At 39.8% G+C, this 21,829-nt stretch overlaps 1 protein-coding gene across 1 annotated transcript; it reads right to left on the reverse strand.

The window, feature by feature from the left end:
- Nucleotides 1-1,485: 1,485 nt before the first annotated feature.
- Nucleotides 1,486-21,464, reverse strand: kcnk5a (potassium channel, subfamily K, member 5a). The gene is made up of 5 exons (XM_086050192.1): nucleotides 20,913-21,464; nucleotides 6,079-6,190; nucleotides 5,763-5,929; nucleotides 5,495-5,663; nucleotides 1,486-4,221 (listed from the first exon to the last, which is right to left on the reverse strand). The coding sequence occupies exons 1-5, from the start codon at nucleotides 21,096-21,098 to the stop codon at nucleotides 3,239-3,241; spliced, it is 1,617 nt and encodes a 538-aa protein (XP_085906318.1). The 5' UTR covers nucleotides 21,099-21,464; the 3' UTR covers nucleotides 1,486-3,238.
- Between the last annotated feature and the right edge of the window lie 365 nt (nucleotides 21,465-21,829).

Below are 21,829 nucleotides of genomic sequence, written 5' to 3' on the forward strand. Positions count from 1 at the left end.
TATATTTGCAGCATTTAACAAAAAAACCCCTAAAACTAACAAACCCGCTTTAAAAACAAAAGTCAAAAAGAAATAAAAATTAACTATAATGACAAAAATCAAAAACCTACTATAACCATGCTGGTTGCCAGTCAATTGCAGGGTACAGATAGAAATACAACCTTTCACGCTTTCTTTCACACCTCTGGTCTTAAATTAACCTAAGAAGCATATTTTTGGGATGTGCAAAGAAACCGGAGTAGTACCCCGTGTAAACCCACACATGCACAGGAAAACGTGAACTCCATACGGGATGGGCCTATGCTGAGATTCAAACTGTGTTAGCAGATACCGTATGCCAACCACTAACTGCTGTGCTGCCCCTGAATAGTGCCTTTTAATAGAGAGTTGCTAAACCGAAACTGAGCAAAAATTGCAATTTGGGGGAGGAGGGTGAGGGTGTTTTTGGTTTCCGCGCATTAAGACCGTCCACACTTGAAGGCACAATGAACAGAGAACATGTCTCTGTCGTGTCGCCATTAAAGTGATACTGCCCACTATGCATCCTTGAGGTTCATTACATAATATTGTAAAGCTCTGTCTCAGTCTCACAATTGTGAGTTAGTTGTGGTCTGCGTTGGCTACCCACACGCTCAGTTTTATTGTTGGCAGTCCAATACTTATTCAAGTACTTTGTTGTGAACTTGAAGTAATGGAAATAGGGTTACTTTTAAGTTTACTTTGCGTCATTGCGCAAATCACATAGGTCATGATTTTTTTTTAAAACTGTCTGTTAAAGAAAAAAAATGTTGATGAATAGCTGCTGGAAACACCCAATTTTGCTGTAAAACATAAGAGTTTGAACCTGGTCTTGATATTGATTCTACATCAAAATTGCCTGCCTTGAGTGTGAAAGGTGGGTTGTTCCTGTTGCCCGGTTATTGACAAGCAACTAGTCAGCCGGTATATGATCCAGCTCCATGCGATTCTGAACAGGATAAGCGATATATGGTATATGGTATGTATAGTATATGGATACTCCAAACTTTATTTTTCCCACTGTTTATGACGTCAACAACATTCAAATGAACAGAAGCTATTACAAAACTAAAGCAAAAAACACCATACAGACTATTGAACACAGTCACTGTGTTGTTTTGATTTTATTCCATCCTCTCCAATCTGCAGATTTAAGTGTCTTTAAACAGTGGTTGCAACGCTGTAGTTGGTCCAGCGTGCAGCTCCACTTGAGTCACAGTAATTATGTACTGTATGCATAAAAAGGGCCGACACAAAGGCGAGCTATAAATCTGTCAGGATAAAAGTGTATTATAGTCAGTCATTGTGAGCAATGTTGCCTGCAGAAGGGAATCCACTGCAAAAGTACAGGAAAGAGACAGGACTAGGCTAACAGGCCTTTGAAAAGACATTAATTCCTTGTTTAAAATAAAAAATGCTTTCATAACTAGCATTTAATGGGAGTGAAATCCAAAACAACGAATTCAATAAATTTCAACAAATGTTTATTTTTACATGAAATATACAGTTTGGTTTGGAATTCATATACAAACAATAACTTAATCATTAAAAAAGGCAACTAATATATTAACAGTGGAGTTTTTACACAATGGAGCAACATAAAAATGGAAATGCAGGATAATGGGTTTAACCAGTTACAAGTAAATTATCTTCGGACATGTTCGACAAGTACCAGGACTGCATAACAATGGTGCACCAATGAATTCACCATAATGACAAAGACAGAAATGTACACAAAATGTGACCAAATATCAAAAATGGTGGGGGCCAAAAATGTATAAAAACACCCAGTGTGAAACGTACTAAAATTTCAGCATTGTAATTTATTTCCTCTGCTTTGCAGTGGATTTAAGGCAGTCTATAAGGCAGAAGGTGTTCCATGTGCCACAAACATTTCTTCTATTACTCAATATTTACAAACTAGTAATGTCAAATGACTCAGATTTCCAAGTTCACAACAGTCCTGTGTGACACTGCATTGTTGGCATCTTCCCATTAGAAGTAACACTCATGTTTTTGTACTCAAGTGCATGTGCAAAAAGCAGGAGGTGAGCAAATAAAGGCATCGGACAGGACTTTTCGACACACACGCATACACACGCGCGCGCCCACGCACACACACGTCATGAGAGTATCGATCTGCGTTGTGTTAACCTAGCTGGACGTCATTTGCGGTACCAGTCATCTGTGTCAGTGCGAGCCCCTAAAAGCAAACAAGTAGCAAGGCCATGTCCTCAGCTGAGGCGTTTGTGGCTGCTGATGGGCTCTTAGACAATATTTACTTGACAAACACAAGTGGAAGGGATTGCTGCAAAAAAAAGTGAATACTTTGCTAATACTTTTCCATCATATTGCCACATTAAAGACCCATTTCATTCATCAGCAGCACAGTACAATAACGTAGTATTTTGTTAATACATAATTGGATATTATTACAAGGGCCGTGTTTGGCATACATTTGCGAGGAAGGTTTGTCGTATCACTTTGGATGGTCGTCTCATCTACGTAATTTACATACACCAGCAAGATCCTTCGGCTCACAAGGGGTTTTTCCTTTTCATCTTTACAATACGTCTCTATAACTCACTGTGAACCCTTGCCAAAGTCTGTTCCATACAATCAAAACAAAATGCAATTTCAGATAGTTATTCATCAGGGACTTGGAAAAAGAAACAACAAAAAGAACAGAAAGGGTTTGGCTCAGGTTAAGAAATAATTCATCTGCATTGGAATGGACTTTGGTCTGTGCTCATCTGACGGAATTGTGCAAGAGACACAAACACCCAGGTAGCTACAGACTACTACTATGCCCACCATTTCAAATATTTTTAAAACACCAATATGGCGTATGTGACAGCTAATATGTTTCAACATATAGATAATTGATTACAGTTATGTGTAGAACATATGCACTCAAGGAAAAACAGTCCATTTGTACATGAATTGGATTCGCAATACCTGATGATTCTTTTCTACATCTCTACAAAAGACAGCTAGAGCTGATAGTCTCACGTCAATATTGAGGATGTAAAATGTGTTTATGTCCCAAATGATAGGGATTTGAATTCATCAGAAGAAAGAACATTCATTTGGCTCGGCAATTTATCCTTTTCCAAACCCGACAGTGCAATGGGATTACCAGTCTTTTGAGTTCACATTAGAAACGCTTCAAAAGCATCACCGTTCACAAAAGAGGCAGCGGTGACTGTGTGCACAGCAACTAAGGTTCTGTATTGTCCTCCTTTACATATTCCTCTACAAGAGTCTCGTAAGAGTGGCTGTGTTCTGAAACGTCACTGGCAAAAACCGAGCCATCCGACTCAGAACTCTGCTCCTCCTTGGAGACTGTTTCAATGTTTTCATCACATGTTGTTATAGATAGTTTTGCTTTGGAATCCTCCTCTTCCTCCTCCTCCTCCTCCTCCCCCTCCTCCTCCTCCTCCTCCTCCTCCTCCAGATTATTGCCAAGATAGTTTTCCTCATCAATGAAAGTAATGTTTGCATTTTGGAATGTAAGAGAATGGTATTCTTTAGAATCCCATGTCCTTCGAGCAGTTCTTCCACAATCTCCCACACCTCCGCTCTCCTGATCCACGTCTTTGTCAAGCTGATTTTCATATACTTGATCCTGGTCCAGTTCGACGTCCCTGTCACCATGATCCTCTGTTAGCAGCAAACCATTGTCAGAGCCCAGGAGGTAGTTTTTGGACTTGGAAAAGGCAACTGTGACACGGTCACTAAAGCTATATCTTCTCTTCTGGCGGGGTGAACGGTCTAAACTGAGGATGGTGTGGCCATTAAACTTGGGAGTGTCACTGCAGCTCTTGGAGCGAGCCATGTCTTTTGCTTTGGCTTTGTTAATGGCATTCCCTGTGCTGGTGTCGAGTTTCTCGTCGGTTTTCGTGCCAATCTGCTTGATCAGGTCGTTGTAGCCTTCCTGCTTCTTGGACAGGAAGCTAAAGATGTTGACATCATTGGGAGTGGGCGGCACACGAAGCGAAGCTTTGTGAGACTCTTTATAATGCCGCAGCTCATCGAGGGATAGTTTGCGTAGCTTGCGTCGTTTCTTTAGCGCTTTGTGAGCCTCAATCACCATTCGCACTTTCCAGTTGAAGAACAAAGAAAGCCAAGCCAGCCCCAGATAAATCCAAACCTCCACAAAGTAGCGATATAGAGTGGGGTAGTCTTTGGTGGGTTCCACACCTGAAACGACAATAAAAAAAATACACTAAGTTTAATCAACGTCCAGGTATTGTAATAAAACAAAACTGTTATGAAACTGGGAAAGATGGGCCTTAATGCCTAATATTTTGCTCTCTCATACTGTAACTATGGTGTCCAGTGTAGCCATGCTCTACTGTTGCTGTCTGATGAGAAGCCAGACTTAGCACAAGAAAGGTAAGCCTAACTTCTCACAGTTTAATCTAATGTTTGAAATGTTGAAACACACTTGTCTTGTGTGAAGATGTTTGTAAATGTAATAAAGGATTAAGATGAATGGATCAAGCAAGTCAATTACCTGTCTCAGCTTGTAATGTTACTAAGAGGGTAAAATGTCACAATGCTAACAAAGCAATGCACTAAAATAAACCTAATTAAAATGTCTTGACATTGAAATGCATGCACAAAAAAAAAAACTTTACTCTTAATTATCTACTCAAAGTATTGAATTATTATCAATGGTTGTTTGAAATTAGATTTACAAAAGCGAAGTAACAGTTCTTAAGAGGGTTCCTTTCACTCCAAATGAATGTGAGAGGCTTGCGGGTTGTGGCGGAATGTTTGAATGGAAATTTCTGTCCAGGAATTGAATGAGCTTGTGAGGTTTGTCCTGTTTTAACAGTATGCTCAGGAGAACACATAACTTCTGTAAAAAGGCCTAAATCATTATAAAGTGGACTTAAAACATTATAATCAGTCAGCAGCAATATATTGTTTTATACCGGTATTTCTAATTCCCTGGTTAACAGCAAATTAGAGCAGAGGTAGGCATTCTATCTGACCGACGGGCTGGTCCATCTATCCGTCCATGACGAGATCCGTTTTGCAAGCAATCAACTGATAAATGGGGGACTGATTAAGCATAGGCGGAAGTGGATTTTCGCCCATCTATGTAATCGTCTATAACCTGACATTGATGATTATTGTTTCGTTTGATGCAGGTAAGGTTACTGCTTGATTCGTGTATTTTACATCAGTCATGTTTTTGGTCAGCTAATGGGTCCTAATAGCGTGTGTCACACGAGTGCTATTTTTAGACCGTGTGATATTACATCGTGAACCGGAAGAGGGTCAACGTTGAAGTGCGCTCGCAGACAACTCCAGTTAGTACTGCTTGTTTTCCGCTTGTTTATCTCAGAAAAAAAACATGCAGAGTAAACACTGCTGTCCGGCTTGACGGATGGCGATTGACGGATCCGCAAATTTAAGTAAAATGTCCACCTCTGTTAATTTGAGTGTATTCCCACAAACATACCTGCTACCAAGTCACCAAATCCAATTGTAGTTAAGGTGACAAATGAGAAGTACAAGCCTTCAATATATGTCCAACCCTCCTGGGACATAAGCACAAAAGGCGGAAGGATTAAATGAACCAGCAATCCCCAGAGAAGAAAAATAGCTGTGCAGGTAAATTGAGCCTTTCTCTGGAATAGAAACAACAAAACATCTGATCAGGTGAGGTTTTTGAATGGATATGTACAGTCTTTTGCATTGACATAATAATAAAGCAAATATTAAGTTACCAGTGAAAATCCTTTCTTGGTAAGATAATGGCCAAAGTGCTTGGCTCGTCCACCAAAGAACTTCCCAAGCTCGCTGATCCAGGTAAGACACAAAGGCACCCCAAAGAGCCCATAGAAGATACAAAATACACGTCCCTCTGCTGTTTTGGGAGCAATGTTTCCATATCCTTAAAAATAAAGAGCAAAAAATATTTGAATTAAATACCTTGAAACCACTGAGCTGAACTTGACTCATAACCAGGAGTCATTTTCTCAATAACATCTGGGGAAAAATAACTTTCTCCAACAATTTTACATAACCAGTACAAGTAGTTACCTATAGTAGTTATGACTGTGGCAGCAAAGATGACAGCATTTGGCCAGTTCCAGTTGTTGAAAGTCTTGTTGCCAGTTATGGTGACTCCTTGGCCAGCAGCATCGGACACTATCTAGAGACAAACATGACAAAATTATGTAAGATAAATGCAGTTATAAGGTCTGATATCTTTGAAAGATACAACAATTTGTTAAGCCGAAAAACGTTTGTATTTTGCGTGTGAGTTCATATTTTCTGCCCTGCATACTTCCGGTAGAAAATGTTGATGTATCCGAGTCGCATCAGATAAGATGAATTGATGCTATGGCCCATTTAGTTTCAAATTAGCATTCTTAACCACTGTTTACAAAAGGGATGGAGAGTGAAACGTCCCTTATTGGCATTAAGATCTTAAGTTATGCAAGATATGCACAATGCTTCAGGGAAAAAAAACATTTACACCGCTTTGACAATTTAATTTTTTTCCAAAAGTGTATAGACTCGATTACTTTTTTTAATCCATCCTGGAACTCTGAGCATAGAATTCGTTTAGTAAAATCCCCTGAACACAGCAAATGCTCAAGTCATACGGTCTATACATACATACAGAGAGAGAGAGACAGAGAATGAGACGCTTTGAATTAAATGTTTGTTTTTTTCCCCCTCCCACCAACTGATAACAACTAGGATTGTTGGAGTGGCAACACCTCAAATCTTTTGATTATTCTCTGTCATCAACATCCAAAATTGTACACACAGTGTTACATATAGCAGTGATTGCTGAAATTTTAAGTCCACTGTGTACTGTCTTGCAGGCAAGAAAATTCATTTTTTACAAGTTCTGAAGTGCAAAATGTTCTTGGGTGTTGTTGTTCATTGTGCTCATAAAATGTGAAAATGGAATATGCCACAGACCTTTAATTGCTAAAAATCTACTCATCCCTCATCATCTTGAAGGACATTTCATCGGGCCATCATCCATATTTTGTCGTTACAATAAATAAAATCAGCAACACCCATGAACATTTTGCTGTTGGGAAAGTCATGACTAGTAGACATTCCCAATCAAGGAGAATAGTTTAAAAAAATAAATAAATAACAATCATGTCCCGGTGAAAACAACTCCCACTCCCGTCCCGCTCTGATTCAAATGACTCACACTCCCTTTCCACCATGTCAGCTCCATTAAAAATGGCTTTTTAATGTAGCTGGCATCCAGTTTTTTTTTACCTTCTGTATAATCCTTCTCCCGTCTGCTCCTGTGAAGGTTTTATCCTATACCGTGCCTATCCCGTGATTAAAGGTAAAGTTGACTCTCATCCCATGGAATTCCCCCAAAAATGTCAACCTCTAGTCGATATGTAAAAATTATGTCAGCACTAAAATTCCCCTCCCTGAAAAACTCAGTAGCGATTTAATGCGTTTCAGCACAACCTAATGCCCATTATTTGTAGGTGGGGATTGCTTTTCTCATTGGCCTAACTATGTCATTGAAAGAAGGAGGCAATCAGTGTATAAAAATGGTGCCCAATGGTGCTCACATGTTGCGATAACATACAGTTTCCCACATGGAGACGGATGAGCCATGCAGCTCGTTGCTGCTGCTGCAAAGTTCCATCACTCAAAGTAAACAAGCTACTCACCCACGTTCCCCCTTAGCCGCCACCGCCCAGATCGTTTTCGCAATACAATTAAATGCATTGTCTAGTCATCTCTTTATGGTTGTAGCAGGCACGATATGCATTGTTGTCGCTGTCTTTGTGAAGCGACGCCCCCCGACTTGTTTCAAAACAATTTGTGTCCACGAGTATATTCAGACGCTAGCACATCAAGGTGGAGTTCATGCACTTTTTCTGGCGTTCACTACTTCCGGAAATACGCCATAGCAAACCTGCAGTGTATAGTGGTGTGCTGGTATGATTTTATTTTGAAGGCCTGGAAGGAGGGGAAGTGTGCAAAATAAATAAGTAACTTGACTACGACTTCTGCGACTCTTCTCTAGAATTATTGGACCCAAATAATTATACAATACGACAAATCCAACCCCGGGGCTCGCAATGCAAGTAAGCATGCAGTTGGGTAAATTCTACTGGCGCATTTGAAGTGTGTCCACAGCCGGTTCAAAAAGTAAATTAGCCAGCTAATGATCCTTAAATCCTTTTTTTTTTTGGGTCATTTATGAATATGGCCGGAGGGTCGCGGTCGGAAGGGTACCCAAGTCAAGGGTGGAGGATCGGCAAAAAATGGTCAAGTGCCCAGCTCTGCAAATAGGACAGTTGTTGTCTGTGCATCAATGGACATAATGTTCCAATTAAGCTTCACTTCATGCCGCTGCCCTTGTTTCTGGTACACTGATATGAATCTATTAACACTGTCAGCGACTGTCGGGGTGAGCCTCAGGCCGTTACCTTTCTGCTAACTTTGCACTCGCCTGCTTGCTTCCATAGCGACACATTACATCACCGGAGCCACCGGGAGAACCGGCGTGTTGTCAGATTGCAATTAGCATTTTTGCTCATTTTCAACCTGTTTGAGCAATGTGGCCCGTGTGTGTGTTTTAAAAAAAATTTTTTTTTTAATATCCGGAACACCACAAGCTACGCCCGTGGCGAGGTCGCGTTCAGAGATTTCCCTAACAAAATATAGACAATCCATAGCAGCCGGCAGCTCTAGATCCTGCGTTGCTTGCTTCCTTCAGTACTCAAGTAGAGCTCACAATGCACTGAGCGTATGACAGTTCCTGAGCGAGAATAACATGGTGCTGGAGCAACCTCTCTACTCACCGGACCTGGCTCTGTGTAATTTTTATTTTCTATTTTTCTAATCTTTCCCAAGCTCAAGGGTGTTGTCAAAGGAACTTGTTTAGAAGGTCAACATCAAGATGGCCGTAATGACTGAACTGCAGTGGAAATGCAGAAAAATTATGAGCACAAGGAGGGTGGCAAAGTGGCTGGCAAAGTGCATTACACTTCTAATGCACTTCTAACACTTCTAGTACTTTGAAGGGTTAAACTTGTAGTTTGAAGTTCTGATTTGAAATATATCTTTTGTGACACCAATCCTTGAACATTTCTAACACAACTCTTATTTGCCAACTAAGCAGTTTGAACATATCCCTCACCTTCTTTCGGTGGGAAGGGCATGAATAGCATGTATTCATTTTATCTGACAGATAAAAAAGTGCTGAATTTCATGAATGAAAAAACGCTGATTCACAGGAATATAATAGGGGCAGAGTACAACCTTTCAAATATGGAAGACAGAGGTCAAAATGCTCTCAAAAGTCATAATAATGCACTGTACCATACATCTCTAAATTGAGCGATCTTGATCATCTCATTCTTCAGCAGTGTTTCAAGATGTTATTCCTAATCACACAAACAATGACTCCAATGAACAGATGAATAATCAGGCTTTTCAATGTTTAAGCGGGAGACCGGAAATTCAGTGTGAAAATCTGCTTCAGTTACAACTTGAGCTATGAAGGAAGTTGTCAAACTCGCTTTTTCAAGACGTTTTCACAGTTGATTCCTAGGAGAAAATCTCCAATCAAACCAAGAAGTATCAGGGCCCGAGGCTGCGAACAATATACTCGCAATATGACCAATTTTCCAGTGCGTCTGGGTAAAACTAAAAATTTCATCTGATCACACTAGCGCGAGTACATGTTTTTATGCTCGCTGTTTAAGAGGTGATTAAAAGTTGCCATCTTTTCACTGTTTAAGCCAGTTCTGCACCCTCTCCTGTTGCAATGAGAGAGTCCCATCTCCTTATCTGTGGTTGATCTGTGGTTTCCAGAGCGCGTTCTGATCCACTCGGACCCTTAAATTCAAGAGTATTTTTCAAATGTGCCATTTGGTTATTCAGAGTGCCCTAAAAAAGGAGTAGAGCGCGCTCTACCCGCTCCAACTGGGGACATGACGCGCCCGGTGCGTCAGGCAGTCCAGATGGAAACAGTTCATGCAAAAGCTGCCGATTGGTTTCAACATAGGATGCATTTGGAAATAATGAGAGGGGAGCATGCTCCACCTCTCCGAACGCAATCTTTGTATTTGAGTTAGACAGAACCTGCTGCAATATGATTGGCTGGCTGTCGCTTCCACATAGGATAAGATTTGCCATCCCGTGAAAATTCATAATCAAATGGCGACTTTAAAAAAAGCAGATGAAGTGGATATAAAACATCATTTAGACCAGGTGTAGTGACCGAGGCTCCAGCAGGGAACCGTTGAGTTGCCCAGAGGACAAATACACCAGGATGTGTTGTATAATTAATGCAATCATTCTGCCAAATGTACAAACAAAAAGACTAGAAATAACCCTCAACTCAGGAAAGTTATTATAGTAACATAATGTTGTTTTATCAAGTAATGGCTCACATAAACTGACGGTGAAGTGGGGATAAGTTCAGAGCGAGTGTGGGGACAGAAGGGAGTAACCCAGCCAAGGCACATCTGCAGTGTTATGGTGCTGTAAAACAGGACATTTTGTTCGTGTTCGTGCAATGTTCAGCATACAGAAGACAATGTTATTAATTCTTTTGCCATTCACACGGAGATGCAAAACGGCCTGAAGACACTGTCATCTGCATAATGTGCCCCTTTTATGTGCACATATTGCAGCTGCTGATCAACTGGGTCTTATCTTATTTTTGATGTATACATATATAGACACAGATATACATATTGATATGAAAAGACATTGCTCAGCTACACATGAATTTCAATCAGTCAAAAAAAAAAAAAACCCACTGATATTATTGGTTGGAAGGATACATTCAAGCGATATTTCACATATGTACGCCATTTGCAGCAGTAAAAAGTTAATATTTTGTCTGTAATTTGATAACTTACTTATTTTTCATGTACATTTAATAACTTTAAAAGCAATTTTTAAAATAATATAGCCGCGATGTTCATCAAACACATTACTAGATAACAGTCACATGTGTAAACGTTGGACAACACTGCAAAATGGTATACACGCATAGCTTCGCTGAATGGCATGCATTTATTCCATAGCATTAATCCTGGAAGTATGAAGCCATATTGTTTCCTGCCAATACTATGAAATAAGTCTACTGAGTGAGATTCCACTTTTGATGTGAAAGATGCAGTACCGGATGGTCTTTTGATGACACAAAAAATACTTTGGAGAACAAGTAGACCAAGTGCGGCAGACAGAACCATGTCTTGCTCCAGTGTCTCAGCTGCTTGAATAACGAGTGCAGACTCCACTCGCAATATGGACATGTAACCCACAATGCCGCAGGGCTCGAAAAAACTTCCCTACGTACACTTTTTGTAAAAACTGTGGAACATGCCAGTGTGCACCTTCTTTGCCGTTTTTGGTCGACCCCTTGCAAATTTTGCTATGCGTTATGGCATTGTTTTTCTTTGCGTCCTCATCATTGTCCAATGTGTGTCTATTGTCCAGCAGTAAATTACACACATTACCAATCAATCAATCAAATTTTATTTATGTCGCACTTTTCATACACGAAAATGCAACTCAAAGTGCTGTGCAATAAAAACATCCAAAACACAACATAAAAAAAAGGCCCACTACCGCCCTTCCTCCCAACAAACCCAAGGACATATATCCACCAGTACATCAGCACTCACACACCCACACGCATGCGCACACGCACGCGCACACACCTATATAGTTACACATTGATTAAAAAAATAAGACAAGAAAGGTGTGGCTTGGTGTATGGTGATGTTGGTTATTTAACAATTAGTATGCTGCTGTGCACAGGCTAAAATTGCAAAGAAAGGATTCGTTGATACTATTAAAGAAGTAAAACCAATTACAGGCTTAGCAGTCTGCTGTTGCTGTTCTGATAACCAAAGAACTGTAAAAACCACAATGACAAACTCCAACTGTTATCTGGCAGCTGGTAGCCGAGCACACCACTTCATTCCGAGGTATTTTTCCACTTCAAGCCTATGAGCATGACACAGCGAAGGAGCAACAGCTGCCCATAGGCCAGATCAACGAGGTCACAAACAATGAAGTCACTCATGCTCTCTCATATAAATTTTGTATTGATTTCAGGTTCAGAGGTTGGTGGGTGGCAAACACAAGGACAATGTTAGCAGTTCAACTGTCTGTGCTAGTGAAAATCTTGTCTTGACACAACAGGACAAAAACAAGAGATCTGGAAAATTTAAGTGGTATGGTTGTATTTCTTAAAACTTTTGCTACTAAAAGTAAAAGCATACATAAGCAGACAAGGCAATATTATGTCATGTTTACTGCTGTGTTTCTACAGTCACAAAAATGAAGTCGGCAGTAAAACCCCCAGAAAGGCAGAACAGACTACTGTATGCCACAAACACGTTTGCAAGTGTTTGCTTTAAAGTCCCTTGTAAAATTTCATGAGATTGAAAGTCTTGGCCAATTAGCACCAGATGCACAGTAGCTGTTCTTTCTTGTTAATCCTTTGTTGAGTTGATTAACATTTAAATCAGTGGGTTGCGGATTCTATATAGGTGGGTTGCGGACAGTTCGTAAAAAAGTACAGGTGGTCCTTCCATACAAATTACAATTTTAACAATTTCCAATTGATCATTTACTACTGATTACTATTGCATTAGTGTAGGTTAGTGATAAACAATCACTGCATTTACATGCAGTCTATAAACCTTTTAAAATCCAAAATTTGGCAGTATTCAGGTTTTTAAAAGCCATGTAAACGCGCGCAATAACCCAAATATGCCCTTATTCTGGTTTTTAAAATTCTGAATATAATGCCTGGATAACTCCCTTTCCAACCCGAATATGTGTGCATGTATACGGCAACTGGAATATCCCGAATGCATGGGACACTCAACCGCAAGGTTCCTGTAGAACAGGAAGTGCTTGTATGCGCAGTGTTTGGCGCGAAACCCACCGGTTTAGTGATAAACAAAACATGGCGAAAGCTAGAGTAAGTAAGACACCACACTTTTAAAGCGAGGAGCAAACCGTCTGCTTCATTAGTACGGTGAGTGACATGATGATATGTGACATAATGTGTTTTATTGACGGAAGAAAGTAACGAGCGGAGATTACGTAAATTGCGTCATGCCGTCTGTACGTCGCTGTTTCAATCGGGTTATTTAAAGGTGGGAGGTAACTCTCTCCGCTCAAAACATGTAAACCTTGTTTACGTTGTTTAAAATGTTACAGTATTCCGAATGACTCAAAAATGGGAATTTTTAACCTTAACCCAAATATTGACTGCATGTAAACGTAGTCAATGAATGACACATTCCAATTATTTACAAATTTGTCGGAGTAAAACTCCATTGTAAACTGAGGATATACAATTACATGTACAGTGAAATATTTAACGTCTGTCCAAGGTCAAACTTGCCCTTTGTTTGGATAAAGACATTTTTTACAGGCATATAGTACGTCAGAAAGGTAACACAATATATATATAACATACAGTAGGTACATATATTTGATACATGGAACATATTAGGTAAGGGATTTTCCCAAAAAGAGTAGATCAGTGCCAAGACACAGGTGAAATTTTGTTGCCATATGTTGTGCAATTGCAATATTTCATTTTACATACACGCAGTTGTCCAGTAAATCTTCATATTTTTAATTAATTGCTCTGAATGGGACTTGTAACATGTAAGCATAGTGTACAATTGTTTAAAAAGAAGATATGCATCTTTTCAAAGGCTATTTTTTTAACAGATTTTCTTTATTGTTGTTAGCATCTATAAAACCAGGTCACAACTTAGCAACAGTAGGGAAATGCGGGTCCCAGAGTGACAACTGTTGAGAACCGCTGATTTAAATACTTAAACCAGCATGGCTGTTAGCGGGCTCTGGCCTCTCTAAAACAGATTAGACGACCAGCAACAGCTGTGCTATAATCCCTCAATGTGGTTGTGCATCTTGGCAATGTTGGCGGACCACATCCGACTGCGGGGATAGGTGCTTTGACTGGCGCAGGTGTGCGTTCGGATACATTTTTACAGCTCAAAAAACGCAAACACATAACCTCCTAAACCTATGCGTAAACACACCCTACCCTACCCTACCCTACCCCACCCACACACACACACACACAGTCACAACATTAGGCCCAAAAAACGGGTATGCCCGTATAAAGTCACACACAACATCAACCGTTATAAAACAGGTGTCCCCAGGTGGCCACAGACACGCACATATGTACACTATTAAGCGTTGCCTGCGGCGGGCATTGGGTCATTTCAACATGGCTTGGATTTAGAAATGTCGATGTGGCATGTGGGTATTTTCTATATGCAACGGCAGTGTCCTTCCACTTTGTTGTGACTTTTCTGGGCTCGTCAACTGAAACCAACTGGGCCTTATTATTTTATGGAGCATTGTGCACCTGTGGTTTGAAAATGTGTTTCTCAGAGAATAAATCCTCGCATATTGCCGTGGAGGCGCCAAATGCTAGGCAGAATTTGAAAGCAGCCATCAGATGTGTGTGCGGTACTTTGACAGGAAGGAACACGACTGCGAAGGATCAACAACATTTTCTTATTTTTACATTGTTTTCATGCTCCTACCTTACACTTTGATTAATTGTATAGATTGGCACAAAAAGGCTACACTGCATTGGGCGGGGGGCATACAGTGACTTATTTGAGGCGGGGTGTAGTGCCCCTCCCATCACAATGATACTGCCTTTAAGCAATCGTTGATCTTAAACTTTCTTGGTCAACCCTAGTTTACATGGTTGTGTTGAACTAGTTACTTTCTATTGATCCTGAGACAGCAGACACATTTGGTCTGGTATGCTTAGCATTCATACCAGCAGGATTATCACTGGATGAAAGGTTGCTCAGGAAAAAAGCATACACATGCACATAAAGTCACAACATTTTTGTAAATTAAGGTGACAACATTTGGCAATTTATAATGACAATTTATAGGTCAGACAAAAGCACTGTCCCTACTGACAAGTTGGCAACACTGGTCATCTCTAGTCTCTACACATAGTGACCAAGACAAGCCGGAGAGAGACGGGGTTTCAACGCGTACTGGACTTTCCTGTTATATACAGTATATTTGTGATTTTGCCATGGAGGGGGCCTTCGGATTTGGACAGTTCCTCTCCTAGGGCGGTGATGAATGCAAGTCGGAACTAGGCATGGGTCGATTACCTGTTTTATAGTTTACCGTGGCTTTAAAAAGTCAAGATTTCAACAGCAGCTTATACTGGCTGTCAGTGATAATTAGCTCTTCTTTTCTTTTGCGTGGGGACTTCGAAGCAGAGCACAATATGATTGGATGCTTACAGAGTTGAGTAAATCAGCCGTACCTGTGAGCAATTACACACGGAGGAGAAGGAGGAGGAGGTAGGGAGCAAGACGAAAGACACTGCAAACATGGATGCCTTCTTGCTTTTGCTGGTACTAGTTAGTTCCTAGGACAACATTAGTAGCCCATGGATCGGTTCTAAAAATAGTTCACCAGTGATTTGACTTACTAATAAGAATTAAAATAGAAGGTTAACATTTATCTACTCATTTATTTATTCAAACTTAACATGGTACATGTTTCTTATTTTCCAAATATTCAATATATTGTTTAAAAAAAAAAAAAAAATCTGAATCTAACATCGGCTCATGCCTAGTCATTGTTTATCACTAACTGTGCCAATGTAGAAGTTAAGTCAGTCACATGAAATGTTTGATTAAAAAACACAACTATAAATCAATCAAATGAAAAACAGTTGGTATGCTGAGTATGCCTTCTTATGCAGTGTGACAATGCAGCCTTTTCTTCTAACGTGCTCATTGCATGCCATTCGTAATCTCAAAATTAGGGCTGAAGCGATAAGGGTACAGAGCCCCGGTACTAAACTGGCCCTGGGGCTGAATTTGTAAAAATTGCAGTATCGACAAGCTCCACCCTTAACGGTTCTGTTACGGTGTTGGAGAACTTATTCCAATTCATTTTGATTTTGGCTATATGAACGTTATTTTGCACCTTGGACCACTCTGATGTTGTCTCTAACCAACAATAAAATTAATATGTTTGTTTAAGACGCATGTTGCGATTTTTCTAACTGATATTGCGATTTCGATTTAATTTGCGATTTTCTTGATATCAGCTTCAGTGCAATAGTCACAATGAACAGTAACCTTTACAAACATGACACAAAATGCCATTATAACATCAAAAACAAAAGCTATTACTCTAATAATGCAAGTACACTAAAGAGGTTATGTGAGGGTAGGCACCAGGCAGTCCTTTTTCTAATGTACATGCTCTTTGTACATAAGTAAATATTTTCCCATATTTTTGCTAGAGACTTAACTGCTTCAAACAGAGACTGGGGGCTTAGCCGTATGGCTTGAAATACATATCATGGTATTATTTGAATCTTTTGGTCCTAACAGTAATGGTGAGTGTAAAAATCACGAGAATATTTGTGATTGGATTATTTAAGCCGTTGGCGAGTTCCGGCCGGTCTGTTAGAGCGTGTGCTAAATTGCCAATGTAGCCCTCGCCTTATTTTTTGTCTAGGTGCGTGTTAATTGTAATACAACATTTCTGTTCATAACTGCTGGATCTCCACCCTTACGCGGCTCTCGTCAGGCTTCAGTAAAAAGTCTACTGTACATCTAAGCACTTGTTTTGCTATTCTCGACTCTACATTACACTTTAGCGCTTAGCACACTTAGCGACCCCTTGTTCGCCTCCCCGGTGAAAATGCTACTTCTTGGTGGGGTCGTTTATTTGTCACAACTGAGAAGATGCTGCGCAGCACGCAGCTCATTGCTGCTTTGCACGGACTTACATAAATAAAGACCGTGCTGCTGCAGGACACGCTAGCTTAGCGCCTAGCATTCAAGCACCCGCGACAGCTTGTAGTTGGACAACGGGTTTTTTTAACCAGTTCGGCGATGGACCTGCCCACAGTAGCATGCCACTAAGGGTGTTCATGTGGGATAAGTGCCCTTTAAAGAAACCGCATCTTTGCCGATTTCGGTCCCAAAACAATAAATCGTTCAGCCCTAGTTAACAGTGTCTCGCTCATTTTGTGTGCTCCAGGGTTCGGATGATAGTATCACTATTTGACCAAAGAGAACACAGTATGAGTGGGACAATAGTGCCAGGTTATATTTGAACCAAACCACAAGTGATGAGAAAGAGCAAGCATAATTTCCCAAACTCTTCTTAATAAAATGTCTGTTTCCGAGGAAGGGAGACGCATGAAAAAAAATTAAGGTCAAAATCAAAGATTCAGTTAGAAGCAACTAATGCGTGAAAAGGGAAAGAATTCGATTGGAAGTCACGTTTTGCTATTTCAAGCCACAAAGCTTAAACTGCACCGTAGGCACATGACAAAGTTAGCTTGTACAGAAAACAGTGTGCTACTTCATTCCTTGCACAAGTTTCACTCTGACTACGGGCCATGTTTGATTAAAATGAGACGGTAGCAATGATAAACACGTCAAGTGTTTACAGACTTCACTTGGCCTTGCAAACGTGATCAGCCAGTCATGTGCAACTGGTCTGCAAAAGCACTTCTACGGTCAGGTTGTAAAGTGTGGAAAATGTTATTCTGGTGTACAAAGGTTAAAAAAAACTGAGATTTCATTATTGTAGGTGATTCATTAAAGCTTGGTGGAAGAGTCTCAATCGTTTCATATACCAGAAACATGTGTTCCATTTTCTTGGAAAATATTCTTCATTTCTTTTCAATATGCTTCCCAATCTATCTTTGTGAAAAAGAACGAACCATTATGTCCACCAAGTATGTGCTCTATGTGGACATTATCTTGTGGATTTCACGCATGAACTTGACAGACACTGGCCTATTGTTGATATCATGTCATTGTTCAGAAGACACTACGTTTAAGCCTGCAGATTGTTTTATAGGAAAATACATTAAATATTTTAGTCACTGTACAGTTAAAAAAAATAATAATAATGAATACATGAAATAAATAAACATTTTTCTAAATTCAAAGTTCTGGAAGCTGCACTGTGCACCTGACTGCTCACATTTCACGCAACAAGCAGGATGCTTGCATAATGATCACCTATTTGTTAAAGAAAGATAAAGAACACTGCCTTGGCTTTACTGAAATTTTATGACAGCCTCTTAAGTACTTACATCCATGGGATCATAAAGAGTAACCACTTTAAAGGACTTGATGTTAATGGTAAACTTGTAGTTAATAAAGCAGAGGGCCAAGTTTCATAAGTGGTGGTGCGGGGGAAGAAACAAGATGACACCTGAATTTTGATATCAGGAGTTCGACTAGAAACTCTCTGGAAAAACATAAACTAAAAGATCTTATTTTTTTCACAGCTACCTTAAATTATACTTCCAAAATCTTCATGTGTTTAATATTCCTATTCACTTGAGGCCTTTGTGGGGATTAGGCTGTTACTGCAGTGCAATGAATGGGGGAGGTTCATGGGTGTATCCTTTTCAGTCCCCCAAACACAAAAAGGAGAGGCAAAGAAAAAAGGGGGGATGGGTAAAGTAATAAATCTCCCAAATACTAATGTGGGCCCATACTGGGGGACACGTTCAGACATGCTTCCTGTCGGTCTCAGAACTGAAAAAAAAAAAGGTGAAACAAAACTAAAACAAAACAAAGTTGAAAAGGAAAAACACATTTTGTCTTGGTAGAGGAAAGAGGACCCACACCTAGGAGAAATGGAAAGAATCGAGGAAGTGGAATCATATTATGAGAAAAACACCTGTGGAATAGGAATGCTACACTGTAATGCATTCATTGGAGGAAGAGTGTGAACCCACAGGTCATTGGTTCTCGCTTTACTGGCCAAGCAGTTCTGACATTGGCAACTTTGGACACTGCAATAGAACACCGTGCACTGCACATTTTAAAGCTGAGATTACACAGGGCAACTTCCTTTACACACCCATGAAAAAATGCTGAGCCATGCATACTGTATGCTTACATGCACATACAGACTATCAGGTTAATAAGAGCACCACATGGACATAAAACAATTATTAGATTGGCATGGAAACAGCAATACATCACAGATTACATGAAGAGTAACCAATTTCGGATTATCAAAAACGTTTTCCATGCTGTCTCAAATGAGAAATTTGGACCCAAGCTTCCTAAAAACACCATGCATTTTCAAAACATAGACATACACTGCGCAGAGTTAAGAAAACACGTGAAAATAATATGCTGTAAACGTGAAGCCACCTCATCATAGTATTGAATAATTTTCCCAGCAATTTCCCTCTGTCTTTCTCCCTCACACTCTCTCTAGTTTGATATTTATTAAGTTGTGCAATACAATAATTTAAGTATACAACTATGTTCAATTTATGTTAAGAAGGAATTTATATTCACCATACCCCCGCTAGTCCTAACAATGTATTCTGATGAATATTGCTTTTCTGGAATATGAATTAAGCAGCAAAATGCCCCTGTTTTTATCCATCTCAAGGGGTGGCCATTTTGCCACTTGCTGTTGACAGAAAATGACATCACAGTTGCTCAGAGCTCAGGTAACGACCAATCACGGCTCACTCGTTTTCTGGGTTTGGTCATGTGACATTCGCACACATTCTTGATTTGTCGTTACCTGAGCCTTAAGAAAGTGTGATGCCATTTTCCTTTTCATTTCTATTGATAATTTTGGCTAAGCTTTTTCAAGGCATAGGGAAACTAAGCATGAGGACTTTTAAAATAAATACACACAAATATACATAGGACTGCAACTGATGATTTTAATAATCAATTATTCTGTCATTTATATTGTCAATTAAGCACAAGCTAATTAATTATGATTCAGTTATTGGTTTGCTCTGTAATAATGCAAATGTAATGCAAAAAATGTTGATTATTGCTTTCTAAAGTAAAATCAATTGTTTGGTTTTGATTGAACACAAAGATAATCAGTCCGTTTTCATGGCGGACTACAGAAATCAGATATTACTACCTGTCGAGAAGCTGAAATTCTGAGCATTTGGACTATTTTGAATTAAAATTTATATATGTAAATGTTTTAGCAATTATCATGCATAATTCTCAATTAATTTGATAATCAAGTAGTTGGTGATTAATCATTGCACCTCATTAAGTTAGGGTTATATAACACACACTACATATATACACATACATACACAAATACAGCACATACATACATACATACATACATACATACACACATACATACATACACACATACATACACACACACACGCCCACACCCACGCTACACGCACACATAACGGCTGCAGAATAGATTGAAAAAATATCGTCCTCGTGAAAATGGCACATGCAAAGACGTGCAAAAATTTATACTAAATTCTTTAGGAATTGCATGCTTTTAATTGACATTGACCAATCAGATGCAACCTTAAATGTGCATCTCCTTACAATAAGAAAACAGTATCTACGGGCATTACTACCACACTAAATAAATGATAAAATTAATTTGACCGCATTAAAAAAAGTCTTTACTTGGGTAATAAAAATGTCATGTCTTTAGGTACATGTAATCGCAAATCGACATGGCAATAGTCAATATCCACATTGCACATTGCATGTCTATAAGTAGTTTGATATGGTGGTGAGATAGGGGCCCATATCAAACTACTTATAGAAATTGTGCCGGTAATGCATTTTGTGTCCTTGCCTAAATTAAGTAGACCCTTATCTACCGTACTGTATTGCATGTTAAAATGCTTGTGCTGCAAAATTAAGCCCTGCAGTCACAATAGCAATGACTGCGTTGATCCCCAAGAATAACTGACATGACAGCATTCAATTCCTCAGCGGCTTCCCTTCACTAAAAAAGTTCATTCATCTCTCACGAGACCTAAACTAAAGTCGGCCGAGTGACTGACTTATTATTCATACCTGTAGTATTTTTTCCAAGTCATCTTTCGTCAGACAGGGGTAGTCCTTAAGTATTTTTTCCTTCTGTTGTCTATAGTGCTTTGCGGCCAGCTTCCAATTGGGCTCCTCCAGGACTTGAAAAATAGCTGCCCCGATGGACAGGTAGAAAATAATTGCAGAAGTCAACAAGGGGCCTTTATCCACCATACTGGTGTGCAGTGGCTCAAAGTGGGGGAAAAGAGGAGGAAAGTAGGGAGGGGGAGGTTGACAGCAACGGTACTAAGTGTGCAGCTCAAGCAGTCATTGTCGGAGAATTTAGGGAGTTTTCTTGTCCTTGTTTATGGAGAGTCGACGCGCGCCACACTTGACAGCATTTGTCCTCGCGACATAGCCAAAAGAGGCTAATACGGGTAGCAAAATATTGTCTCCACCAGATAAAGTGCAGCCACTCAGCTATTGTTTCCACGTGCAGCCAGAGAAATAGGGTGAAGCTGAAGTAGGAGTGGAGAACTTCTCACAAGATCCGCCCAGAAAGAGAGCAGGGAAAGGCTCGAGAGCGACCACGAGGAGGAGTGGAGGTGTCAACTTTTACTTTGCTTTGGTGTGCTCCCTTTTAGGCTGATTTTGGCTACTATACAGGTGTGCGCTTCCTGTGAGTGGACGCGCAAGATTCAGCAGTCGGGAACACTCAAGTGTAATTTTTGATTGAGTCTGACTCTGAACAGAAGTGGCAAAGGTACTGCAAGTATTAGTACACTTGTGTAAAAACAACAACAACAACAACAACAAGTTTACCAGCTGGTTAACGTAAAAAAAAAAAAAAAAAAAAGAAGACTGAAATGTCCGTACACACTTTACACGTTTTGATAACTTGGCACCATGTGAAAAATAACTTCACAAAACACTTTACACTTTGCATAACTTCCCCAGCGCTCGTA

Source organism: Filicampus tigris, chromosome 13 (genome assembly GCF_054856515.1).
Source record: "Filicampus tigris isolate MCC_2025a chromosome 13, RoL_Ftig_1.0, whole genome shotgun sequence".
In the NCBI taxonomy this organism is placed as follows: Eukaryota; Metazoa; Chordata; class Actinopteri; order Syngnathiformes; family Syngnathidae; genus Filicampus; species Filicampus tigris.

Coding starts and splice junctions, on each gene's coding strand:
- kcnk5a (XM_086050192.1), bottom strand. CDS start 21,098: ATGGTGGATAAAGGCCCCTTGTTGACTTCTGCAATTATTTTCTACCTG. Junction 5,930..6,078: donor CACAGTCATAACTACTATAG/GTAACTACTTGT, acceptor TTTATTTTTAAG/GATATGGAAACATTGCTCCC. Junction 4,222..5,494: donor ATTTGGTGACTTGGTAGCAG/GTATGTTTGTGG, acceptor TTGTCGTTTCAG/GTGTGGAACCCACCAAAGAC.